This window comes from Podarcis erhardii (assembly GCF_964252035.2).
Source record: "Podarcis erhardii genome assembly, chromosome: 6".
NCBI lineage: Eukaryota > Metazoa > Chordata > Lepidosauria > Squamata > Lacertidae > Podarcis > Podarcis erhardii.
The window spans coordinates 40167255-40180236 of NC_138510.1; the positions used below are offsets into that span (position 1 = coordinate 40167255).

The 12982-nt window shown below is 42.1% G+C and overlaps 1 protein-coding gene across 9 annotated transcripts in view; it reads right to left on the reverse strand.

Annotated features, from left to right (window-relative positions):
* The window catches only part of LOC309343430 (membrane cofactor protein-like), a 54643-nt gene extending 49723 nt beyond the window's left edge, over nucleotides 1-4920 (reverse strand). For 4 of the 9 annotated variants that reach the window (XM_081864960.1, XM_081864964.1, XM_081864962.1 and 1 more), the window contains exon 1: nucleotides 4737-4915. In XM_081864960.1, coding sequence (XP_081721086.1) covers nucleotides 4737-4803 — 67 coding nt within the window. In that variant the 5' untranslated portion in view covers nucleotides 4804-4915. Of the gene's footprint in view, nucleotides 1-4736 lie in introns of all 9 variants that reach the window. The other 5 variants (XM_081864966.1, XM_081864963.1, XM_081864965.1 and 2 more) reach the window with 4 other exon arrangements.
* Nucleotides 4921-12982: the final 8062 nt, after the last annotated feature.

The following is a 12982-nucleotide window of genomic DNA, read 5'->3' on the forward strand; positions in this document are numbered from 1 at the left end:
CCATGTGCCACATCAAAATTAACTCTATTTTCCTGTCACTTCCAGCCCCCTGCATGCCCTCAAAATCAGGCCTGTAGGGATAGGGGACCCTCCAGAGCATACTGGGGCATGCCAAAGGCCAGGGATCAGCATTTGGCAAAAGCTGTAAGAACCTAAAAATAGTCTTGCTGGATCAGCTCAGTGAGACATCTAGTGCAGCATCCTATTATCACAGTGGAAATAGCCACTCCTAACCACCAAGTGTTTACAAGTGTTGTCAGCTTTGCAGATACACAAGAGGCCATTGCCAAGGTTACTCATATTGGCCAAACATTTGTATCCAACCAGAACGCTGTCTCAGTGCCACTTCTTCCCTACTCTCTCTCACACACAGTATCCAAGTATTAGGCATCTTGGCCAAATTTCAATACACCAAAGTAGGCATATCAGAACTTTGTTCTCACAGCTTTTGAAGGAGTATTCTTTAAGGAAATAAATCACATGATGATGTCACTAGCGGGCTGTGCTTGAGTATGCATAATTACATATACTCTTTCCCCTCAACAGTTATAAAAGTTCTCCTTCAGCTTGCAATGCTGAATCATTGGAAGGATGTGACTAAACATACAGCAGTAACAAAAATATCTCTAAGTCAACGGGCAGTATCCAATTAAGTCGCTCAGGTAGCGGAAGGACTTCTGGTTCCGCAGTATAACTTCCCCTTTCTCTCTCCCTGCACACCTCCTAAAGTAGTTTGGGGTTTTTCCTTTCTGGAGCATATTTAGGGAGCATACAGGGAGAGGAAAAGGAGAGGATGTTCCACTACACCGTGCAAACAGAAATCCTTGGACTAACGGAACCATTTTGTTGGATACTGCCCATAATTTTAACTCACCACTAGCACACAGCATTGGTACTTGAAAAGTCCCTGCAAGTTCTTTGTGGCAGCTGTTGTAGATGCAACTGTTTTTTAAATTTATTTTTATTTATTTCTAATTTTAACAAAGTAATAATAATAAACAAATAAAAATAAAAATGTGATGGTCTGACCCCTTTCCTTTTTAACAATGCAAATTCTACAAATACCTTCTATATCTCATCAAAACCATTTCTCCTGTATATTCCCCACCTTACCTTGATAGCACATGTTAATTTATCATTAATAGCTATATCCCACACCTCTTTATACCATTCTTCCATTTTATATTCACACAGCACTGGTACTTGAAAAGTCCCTGCAAGTTCTTTGTGGCAGCTGTTGTAGAGGCAACTGCTTTTTCAGCAATTAACTTATCACTGCTTTCTGATAAAAAGCTGATTTCCGGCTGAGCAGTCTCATGCCTATGCTTAGCAAAGCTCAATCCAGACAAGATGGAGTTTGTGGGTGGTTCCCTAGACTGGATGGATGGGGCAAAGCCTCCTCTTGATGGCATTACATTCCCTCCAAACAAGCAGGTAGTAGTTTGGGAGTACTTCTGGATCCATCACTGTCGTGGCCCTGGTGGTGCAGAGTGCCCTCCATCAGCTTCAGATGGCGGACCAGGCCCAACTATACTCTTATTTGGACAGGGACAGCCTATCTTCTGTTGTCTACATTAGATCACTGCACAGAGGACTGCAATGGAAGGTGATTCAGAAATCATAGTTGGTGCAGAATTCAGTGGTCAGATTGCTCAATAGGGCAAGATGGCTTGAGCACATAACACCAATCCTGGCCTGACTACACTGGTTACCAGTTAAGTTTCCAAGCCCAATTCAAAGTGCTGCTTTTGACCTATAAAGCCTTATGCAGTTCAGGACCCCAATACCTCAAAGACCACCTCTCCCTGTAAAGCACTCTGGACCTGGCTTTCGTCACCTGGAAGGTGGCAATGTGAGAATGGACCTTTTCAGTGGTGACTCCCTGTTTGTGGAATGTTGTGGCACCAACATTATATAAAATCATTTTTAACCAGGCTTTTGCCTTTTAATTATCTTTGGCCTTGAGTGGGTGGAATGTTTTAATCCTGCCCTTTAAAAAATAGGATTTAGGTCTTTATTTTTTCTTTTCTTTTATGCTGGTTTCAATGTATGTGTTTGTATGTACATATATTGAAAGCTTTGAATTACCTTGGTAAAAAAAGATGAATAATAATAATAATAATAATAATAATTCACTGTCTTTTTGAACAGAATGGTACAGAACACACTTAAATACTGTGCTAAGCTAACTGCCCCAGAACCATGTACTCCCTCAAACTGGATTGTATTAAAATAACCTCTGAACATCACCTCATATAGGCCCTGTTCCAAAAGAGCTGCATTGACTGCAGCTGGGTTCAATTTACAGTGGTACCTCAGATTAAGTACTTAATTCGTTCCAGAGGTCCATACTTAACCTGAAACTGTTCTTAACCTGAAGCACCACTTTAAGTAATGGGGCCTCCTGCTGCTGCCGTGCCGCCGGAGCCCGATTTCTGTTCTCATCCTGAAGCAAAGTTCTTAACCTGAAGCACTATTTCTGGGTTAGCGGAGTGTTTAACCTGAAGCGTATGTAACCTGAAGCGTATGTAACCTGAAGTACCACTGTATAGTACTCACTTTAGTGTTTTAAGCCCTAAATAACTTAGGCCCCACATAGCCTGAAAGACCTTCCCTGCAGAACCTCACAGGTGTTAAGATCAGCAGAGGGGAAGCTCTTGGGAGTTTCACAGCCCTCAGAATTCCGGGGGGGGGGGGGGTCGGCCCAGAAGATTGTATTCTCTGTGGAATCCCCTAAATTGTGGAATTCCCTCCTCACAGATATGTGTCTGGCTTCTTCACTATTCAGCTTTTGGCAAAAGCTGAAGATGAACCTCTCCACCTTTGAGATGTGTGTTTCTGGGGCACACTCTATTCCTTTGATTGTTAACTGTTTTAACTGTTTTAAATTTTGAATTTTAAATTGTAACCCAACCTGGGCCCTGTTGGTAAAGGGTGTGTAATTAATGATGATGAAAACAACAACAACAACAACAGCGTGAAATTGTAGAAATTGCTTTAGGAATGTGCTTTCTTTTTTGGTCACTAACACTAGTAATCAAGAGGAAAGGAGAGCAAAATTGTCAAGTTCAGATGTTGCAGTTGGTTGCAGTTGGGGTTTTTTGGGGGGTGGGGGGTGGGGAGGTAGTTTATTCCCATCAAATTAGATGTGCTTCAAGAATTAAACAACAAACTACTGACAGGTCCCCCCCCCCCATTTCCACCATACTTTTCTGCCAAACAGGCTCTCAAAGCAGTTTACAACACAAACGCAATCCATACAAACAGCGGATTATTTTGATTAAGCTGATTATTTGGATATTGTGTTTTTAGAACCAATTACTTGGTGAAAATGTAATACGTCATCTTTAAATATCACATTCTAAGAAGGCCCAGTCCTGCCTTACTCCCCCAAGAATCAATGGGACTTCACCTATTCCTGAGTTGCACCATATACAAAACAACTTAAGAAAAGCCTGTTGCACCAGGCCAGTGATCCACCTAGTCCAGAATCCTGTTCTCACAGTGGCCAAGCTCCCATCCTGCAATTTCCAGCAGCTGACCTTCAGAAGCATACTACCAAGAAGTACCACTCCAGTTAGGGTGACTTTAAGTTCTATGAGTATACAAGTTCTATGAAACAATTTGGTATTTTCTTTCTTTCTTTCAAAAGCGCTCTTTGGGTGAGGCAAATTACATCAAATAAAAACAAAGGAACGAAATATCAAGGGAGTTAAAAGGGAGAAACAGGCTTCACATCCACTTGGCTGGGAAGTTGTTTTGGTCTCTTTCTCCCTACCCCACCCCTCCATCCATACTATTAGTGACTGGATTAACTATGAAGTATTCCATTTTAGATTAAAAATGTGCTTGTTCATTCAAACATCATTCAGAATAATACTTGTTAGTTTCCGCTTGGCATTCCTACTTATGCTGCTGAGTAAGATTTACTGAAATCCAGTTAACAATTATATAGTGAAAACAACAGGCATCTATGATGAAATACTACCTTTTCTCTCTCCCCCCCCCCCCATACCCACATTGCAGAAGGCTGGACTGGATAACCCTCAGGATTCCTCCCAACTCTACCACTCTATGATTCTATAAGATGAAATACTATACTACAATATGTGTGTGTTTATTTTTTCTATGAACTTTATACACTGCTTGATTGTAAAAATCCCCAAAGTGGTTTACAAAGGACAGTAAAAACAAGAAAAAAAATTACAACCCTACTGTAAAATGTATAAAAGTTAAAATACTAAAACAAATTAACATTACCTCAACTTTCTGAGCAGCCGCATAGGTCTGTCTAAATAGGAATGTTTTTAAACAGGTGCAGAAAAGTGTGTGTGTGTGTGTGCAGAGATATGTGCCTTTCTCAAACTCGAATCCCCAGATGTTGCACTACAACTCCCATCCTCCCTAGCTACTAGGACCAGTGGTCAGGGGTGATGGGAGTTGCAGCTCAACAACACCTAAAGGCGGAAGTGTGGGTCTATATATGTGTGTGTGTGTGTGTGTGTGTGTGTGTGTGTGTGTATATATATATATATATATATATATATATATATATGGGTGTGGGTTTCCCTGCCTCTCTGAGCCACAAGTAGGTGAAATCCTTTCCTATAAAGAACCAATATTTGAAGTCGGGCAGGATGGTGGGCGCTCCTAGCTGGCTCCCAGTGGCTCCAAGGGGCAGGGGGTGGGATCCCCTCTGTCGAGTCGCGGCTCCCGCTTTCCCTCCAGCTACTCACTCAGGACGCCGGCAAGTAGCGAAGAAAGCGCGAGGAGCCTCGGGCCAAGGCTGGGCGGCGAGAGCATGGCAGCGCGCAGCGTCCGCGCCCTCCAAGAAGAGCCTCTTCCAGGGAGCGATTAAGGCTTCCAAGAACGCGGCCGCGAGAGTCCGCGGGGCGGGGCCTCGAGGGGAGGATTCCGTCGAGGCGGGGAGAGCGGGAGGTTCAGGGGGTTGTTGCGGCGACGCGCGAGGGGAACCTCTGCCCGCCTCCTCCTCTTCGCGCTGGGAAGTGCAAAAGCTGCGAGGAAATCATTCGGTCTTCTTACACAGTTTTTGTTTCCCCCGCTAGGACGTTAAGCCTGGGAAGTTCGGCGGTTCGTTGTCAGACTTGCCAAGGATGTTGCTACCACGGAATGAAAATAGTTACTCGTTTGGGGAATTGGAAAGTTTAAAGACCCTTAAGGCTCAGCGCAGAATTATAGCCTCACTCGGTTTTCTAGTTACGCCCCAAAGCGGAATGTTAAGGTGTGGTGGTGGTGGTGGTTTTTTGGCAAGGCGTGTGTGGGAATGCCGTCATGTGTCTTTTTCTCACAGATATAAATACATAGACTCGTAGAACTCGCTCCAGAGTTGGAAGGGACACTTGGGTCATCTAGTCCACCCCCTGCAGTCCAGGAGTCTCATATTCACTCGTGCCTGAACCATGTTGTATTTCTTATTAGATCAGTGTCAGGCCCTGGGGAATGTACAGAAGGCTTACTACACATAGGGAACCTCAGGCCCAGGGCCAAATGTGGCCCTCCAGGCCTGGCTGGCTGCTGGCCCTCAGAATTGTTGCTGGGCCATTGGCCCGATACAGCAGTCTCTTCTTGTGTTCTTAACATTGCAATTATGTTAAACCGTGGAGTTCCTCTTTTTCACAAATAAATGAAATTTCTCCGGTTACATCCTGTTCTTCTGCCACATCCTGGGTGCTGTGAGCAGTTACAGTTGGTTGCCATGCTGGCAAATGTTGCTATCTGCAAAATAAACATTAATACAGCAAGTCTGTGAGGTAGGGTAAGCTGAGACTTAAGTCACCCATGGAGGTTTGTGGATGTGTGCTATTTTGAGTGATGATTTGAGCCTAGGTCTTCCAAAATAACCACTGCCCCACACTAACTAGAATCTGGCAGCCATGAATGGAGCCAGGACAGAATGGAATATGTTGACTTTTCGGATCTCAGCACTAAGGTACCAAACATAATACGATTCTGTTAGCATAGTAAAATACTCCCTGACTGTCAGATTTAGCAGCAGTGCTGGGCCATTTCCAGTTTGCAAAGAAAAGTCAAAACTATGGTAGCAACGTAATGCCAGTGCTTAGTTTTAATAAACAAATTGAGGATTTATGCATCTTAAGGGCATTTCCAAGCAGACTCTTTTTTTAAACGTCAAGTGTATACTGAGTCATCTGGTCTAGCAGTCAGAAGCAAAACCACATTAATCAGATACTTGTGTTGTGTGCCCTTGCCAAATGGAATGCAGAAGCCTTTCTGCATGTAAGTACGTACACAAATGGTAGGCTAGGGATTCACAGCATCAGCAGAAATCACATAGAACCCCCCCCAACCCCCCTCAAAGTACATTCACACATGAATGTTTATTTATAGTCAAATTCCAAAAAACAAGTATTTGATTCCATGCAATGAAGGGGAAACAAACTCAAAATCACAAGCCCACTAATAATACGTTTTTCATTATTAAAATTTTAAACAAGATTAGGAAAAAAATGAAATAACCAATACTGTACTCTTTATCAATTCCTATCAAGTCCTATCTAGAGAGTGAATTGATTTCCTGAAGTACCAAATCCCAAAAATCTGCCAGTACAAATAGGGGCACACAAACCAAAGGGGACAAATACAGGTATGAGTATTTAATTTGTTTACAACACCATCACTGTGGCGAAAAGTGGAGGTTTATATAAGAGAGAGTTGGACTGGAGTATAGCATCATCTCTATATTGTTTTTAGTGCAGGTTTTGGATTCATGCTGAGACCCTCTTCACAGATGCATTAATCAACTCTCTGCTTGCTTGTTGCTTAATGAAAGCTTTTATAATAAAAGAGCTAACTTGTCACGCACTTGTTCTTCTAAAAGTTCACATCCTTATTTTTATTGTAAAAATAATAAAGCCTACATAGCAATTTATCACAAAATACTTTGGGATTGATTTTTACCATAAAATGTGGATGGTAGAAAAGAGAAGTAAGTGGAGATGGGGGGGACTAAATGTTTGACTTTTGATTTAATTTCCAAAATTCTGGTTTTTAATAGGGGCTACAAACTCAGTTTAGGTTCCATGCCCCAAGTTTTTAATGAGAAAAAAAGCTGTTGTTACCGGTATTCCATCTAGACCATTGTTTTTCAGTACCAACCAGGGTTTTTCCTCATCTTTATTACCCAAAAGTCAAATTTGCCTCCCACTGGTTTGCCTCACAATAAGTATGTATATGGCCCATCCTCCCTCTCCCTTTAAGAAATAGCACTTTCTGATTCAAGCCCCGCTCTCAATATAAATCCTATCATTTTCTGTCAGGTCTGTAGTATTTTTAATTCTTTTTATAGCTTAGTTTATTTGTATCCTAGCCACTTTTTTGTACTATTTGCGCTATATACTACATGGGAACCACCAAGGGACCAGATAACATTACAACTGTATTATCAGCAAATAAAATTATTAAATGTTCCTTTCCCTTTATTATGGTCCTTTATTATTGAAGTTGGCTCTTAATGCCACCACCAATGGCTTCGAAGCTAGAACAAATAACAGAGGGAAGGGGGAGCAATCTTGTTTCATTTCTCTGTATACTGTATTATAATGGATCAAGAGACATGCCCATTCATTCTTATTGCTGCCTTTGACAATTGGTAAATCAGTTTGATGGCATGAATTATTTCATGCCCCAGAAATAAATTAGAAATTACCTGAAGGAGGAGCTTTCTGTACCACCAAAGGCCAGGCTGACACTGAGCATAGTTTTTGTTCTTCAGAATGGTGAATTAACATTTAGAAAGCTCCTAACTGGATTAACTGTGTATCTGCAGTGTTTCTGTAAAGATCTGTTGGATCTATTTCTGTAAACAACTGGGTCAGAAACTATTTCATCTATGGGTGGATCTAGACACAGGTTAAAAATGCTATAAATAAGTCAGAAATTAAATCGTTACAACAAAAGATAAAAAGGCCTGTGTAAAAATCCATATAAATTCCTTTTTGCTGTTTGGTGCCATCTGGTGTTGCATGTTTATAACGCATTCAAAAAGTATTATTGTGACGAATGTAGCCAAGTCCTATGTGTTGACAATATGTGCTGATCTGAACAGCTAGAGGATTGATGTAAACAAAAGACGCAATGCCACATGCCCTTAAAAGATACTGTGAGAAATTCAGTGTTGCTCATTGTGTCTGGGCAAGCATTTTAGCTTGCCAGACAAAAAAACCCCCTCTCCCTGCTGCATTGTTCTGGAGGCTCTCATGACACCCCCAAGCCCATTTTGATGGACACAGAGGAAGAGAGGGCAGAAAGCACCACTGCCCAAACCAAAGTCCTTGCACAGGGCTTCTGCTGATGGTATTCATTTGTTGAACCCCACACTATTTTTTGTCCTTTTGCTATGTTTATTCAATAGGTAAAGTGGACCTGATGGCGGCCTCTGCATCTGTTTTTCAAATGTCTGCTCTGTTCATGTGTACAGCAGGGTGGAGTAGAGGGTGGCTGCAGTTCAATGTCAACATCAAAAACAACATTAATCCTCTTCCTTCTCTGCTCTTCCTCTTTGCATTCCATTGCTTTAGATACTTTTTTCCCTGAGCAGCTCACTTTCTCTATTGGAGTCAAGCTGGGAGAAAAATACATAAGACTCTTGCCAGGAATTAAGAAGGCAGGGGTGAAGATATATGAATAAACAACCCCTGACAGTTCTGTTTTAGCCTGAATAGCAGGCTTGAAAACTCACTGTAAAACTTCAGCCTTCCCAATAAAATTATTCCCTTCCCAGTGGAATTTGAACCTGACGTAAGTTTGAAATATATTTCTGATTTACCATTGTATGGAAACTCCCTCCATCTGAGGCATTACTCTTGCCATTGCAAAAACTGTGGTCAGTCTGCTGGAAATCTCATGCCTTGTGTTTTATAATATGCATAATGTGCATGTTTACAGATCAAGAATGAGATGTTATGGCCCATCCACACTAGTGCTTTAACACATTATCTTCTATGTATCTTTGCTCTTAACTTGTGGGAAAGTGCATTAGTGGTGTATTTATCCTGCATTAGATTCTTCTGCGATGTTATCCCAATGCTATTCTGTTGTTGCTCTCCAGAAGGGCTACAGCACAATAAAAGCAGGATGAAAATAAACCAGTAAATTTGTGGTATAAATATTTACGGGATTTCAGCAGGGAGCTATGGGAGATGCACTGATTGGGAATGAAGCAGTGTGACCACCTCAAAGCTTTTGCAGGATAAAACAGTATTGTCATCTGATGAATGTGAGCACATACACTGTATTAGTCTATCAAATTGCATTTTTTGCAACTGCAACGAATAAAATCTAAGCAAGAATTTTGAGCCAAGCATCAATGGGTTTGTAAAGGAAACTCGTTAATTTGAGAAAGTTAAAATTAAGAACCACCTTTAAAAAAAGTTTATAATTGATTTTAATTTTGATTCTGGTTTTATTTTATTTATGGAGAATATAGTTATGTATCCTTTATTATTGTGTATTTTATTGTATTTGCTACAAGCAATAAATATGTATTGAAAACAGAATAAGCACAAAGCATCAGGAATGTGTAATGAAAAGGATGTCTGGAGGGGCCATTAGCTCAGCTAGTCACATGCATGCAATCTATATTCTAGACTCAAATATGCCTGGAGTCATCTGATAGTAGCAAAGTCGGCTTATCTCACATTAAAACTCTCTTGCCAAGTACAGAACTTCCTCATGATTGGGTAGCTTAGCAGAAGAGAAGCATGCCAAACAGATGGCAAATGAAAGCAAATGCAACTAGAACAAAAATGTGTTTAAAAAGAACATGCATGATCAAAGCAGCCATTGATTTAATAGGTTGTTGCAGCTTTTATCTTTTGCATGCTTGTGCACATGTATGTTACTACTGAAAGTTCATAGTAACATTGCCATAGCGTCATGGTGGATGAGGTGGCAGCTAATTCTGTACCTGAATAGATATATGAATATGAAATTATTATTTGCTGGTATGATTCGCTTTATATGCTATATTTTTTCTTTACCTATACTATAGCAATTAATAAATAAATTAAAAAATTGTCCAGTAGCACCTTAGAGACCAACTAAGTTTGTTCTTGGTATAAGCTTTCGTGTGCATGCACACTTCTTCAGATACCTTCCAAGATTCTAGATTCAGGTCGGTAGCCGTGTAGGTCTGACAGTCGAAATAAATTAAAAACTTGTCCAGTAGCACCTTAGAGACCAACTAAGTTTGTTCTTGGTATAAGCTTTCGTATGCATGCACACTTCTTCAGATACCAATTTCGTGCATGCAGAGCCCGAAAGACAGATATAAAACAATAATGATACTGATCTATTGCAAGATCATCAACCTCATATCCTTGGTTGGGCTGAGTTAGGTGAACTCAGGGTGTGTTCACATTGCTGCCTTGGAACACAGTCTGTCCCCCGCTTCCCAATGTGTTTCCCAGCTCTTTCCCCTCTAGCTGTTCAGATCAGCACAGCTTCATCAGTGTCAGATTCATTTCTCTGTGTGTATACACAAGAGAACATTGACAAGACCCCATGTAGAGCACATTACAGTAATCCAAACAGGACGTAACTAAGGTGTGTCAAATCAACATCTCAAGGAACAGGCACAGCTGGCACACTAGCTTTAACTGTGCAAATACACTTCTGGCCACTGAAGAACCTGAGCATCCATCAGGGCTGGGTGCAAGAGAACACCCAATTGTGGACCTGTGTATTCAGGGAGAGTGTTACATTCCATCCAGCACAGGCTGAATCCCTATTTCCTTTTCTGCCTTGCAACTGACCAAGAGCACATCTGTCTTGTCTGGATTAAGTTTCCATTTCTTCAACATCATGCAGTCTGTTACTTGTGACAGACACCAGTTTAGAACTGAGGCAACTTCTTTCAATTTAGGTAGAAAGGATTTAAAGCTGGGTGTCATCAGCATACTTGTAACAATGAACCCTGAAACTAGAGTTTCAGGCTCTCCTAGTGGTTTCCTGTAAACGATAAATCGCATGGGAGACAGAACAGAATCCTGAGGAGCCCTGCAGGCCAAACGAGTTCTCCACCACCACTTTCTGGGTTTGTTGCTCCAGGAAGAAACAGAGTCAGTGAAAAACAGTGTCTCCTTGTCCCATCTCAGTGAGGCAGCCCAGAAGGATACCATGGTTGATGGTATCAAAAGCTGCCAAGAGGTCCAGCAGAACCAATAGAGCCACACTACCCCTGTCCAGTTCCCGACATAAGGAATTCATCAAAGCTAGCAAAGCCATCTTTGTCCCATAACTAGGTCTGTAAACAGATTGAAATGGATCTAAATACTCCATCCGCTCCAGAAATTCCTGGAGCTGAGATGCCATCATACCCTGGGATATTAGAAACTGGCCAATAATTATTCAATACGGTGGGATTCAAGGACGGCCTTTTCAATAGAGGTCTTTTAACTGTCTCCTTAGGCTTGCAGGATCCTTGCCTTGTTGTAAGGTGGCACTGACCACTCTCTTCACACATCCAGGCAGTTCCCCACTGGCTTTTTTGATGAGGTAGGAAGAGCAAGGATCTAGTACACTTGAGGTAGCTCTCACATTTCCAAGGATCCTGCCCACATTCTCGGGCTGTACAAATTGAAAACTATTCATTAACACTGGACAAGCAGAGGCCAAAGTTACATCCACGTGACGCATATCAACTGTAGTGTCCAAGTCAGAACGGATCTGAGTGATTTTGTCAGTGAAGTGCTGGGCAGGCTGTTGAGTACTCTAAATTCTCCCATGGGTCAGAGTGTAAAAGATATCTGACCACTCAAAACAGCTCCACTGGATGGCTCCTTGTTGATGTAATGCAGGCAGAGAGAAAAAGAGATTGTTGCTGTGCTCACTGCTACAGAATAGTTCTTCAAATAGGCTCTAGCCTGTGCTTGGTTGGACTCTGTCAGGGAATTGGAGGCTGCAAAAGAGCTGAGGGGGGAGGGAGACAAGTATAGAGAGCCCAAGTCGGTAATCAGTAGTTTCTCTTCCACGTCAGAGGAGGAAGCTGGGAGGGGGGAGCCAATGCCAGGACCCAGCCACTCACAGAGCAGAGGAAAGAGGAGGTGTGAACTTAGGAGATGGGTCTGCTGGAGACGTCACAAAAAGACGCTAGACGACTCATCTGACTTGTAGAAGATGGATGGATGTTTTTGAACTCTTATAACTTGATTTGAAGCTGAGCAATAAATCTCGTACAGATATGGCTGCGTGCCCAGAGGTTTATCTTTGTAGCTTATCAGCACACAGTCCCTTATAGACTCATTCTGTGTTTTCTGCCAACATCACTAGTTGCTGTCTCATGTGTTTCATCATCACATGTTTCTAGAGAACCAGGGGGCGGGTTTTGCTCCACTAAGATCACTCATGAGTGATCGTGTCCACCACCTTGGTTATTTCTCTGTTCCAGAAGTCCACCAGTGCTTCAACAGAATCACCTTCCAAGGCAACAGGAAACTCCCCAAGAGCCATCAGCCACCTGGGGCGGATCATCTTAGTCAGTCCCCCACCTCTGCAGAGGCTCCAGGTTTCCGTAATTCTAAACTCCATCAAGAAGTGGTCTGACCATTAAAATGGAACTACAGAAAGTTTATCCACTCTAAGATCACCGTCATCCAATCCAGCACAGAAAACCTAGCCCAGAATGTGCCCAGCTGCATGAGTAGGACCAGAAACAGGGAACAGACTCATGCTTCTGACAGGGGAGCTTCAAAGTCCCCAAGAACTAGCACCAACCCCTGCAACAGGTCAGGAAAGCAAAAGAGCGAGCTTTTAGACTGTATTTCATCGGAACGACAATATGGCGATTGCTCGCTCGAGCGGAAAGGACTGTTGGATGAGAGTGATTTACGAGAGAGCAGTACAAAGACCACACAGAAACACAAATAAAGACTGTTTTTTTCAACCCACTTGCGGAGCAACTTGGAGGTGAATGAAAAGGAAAATGAGTATTTGACAAGGATTG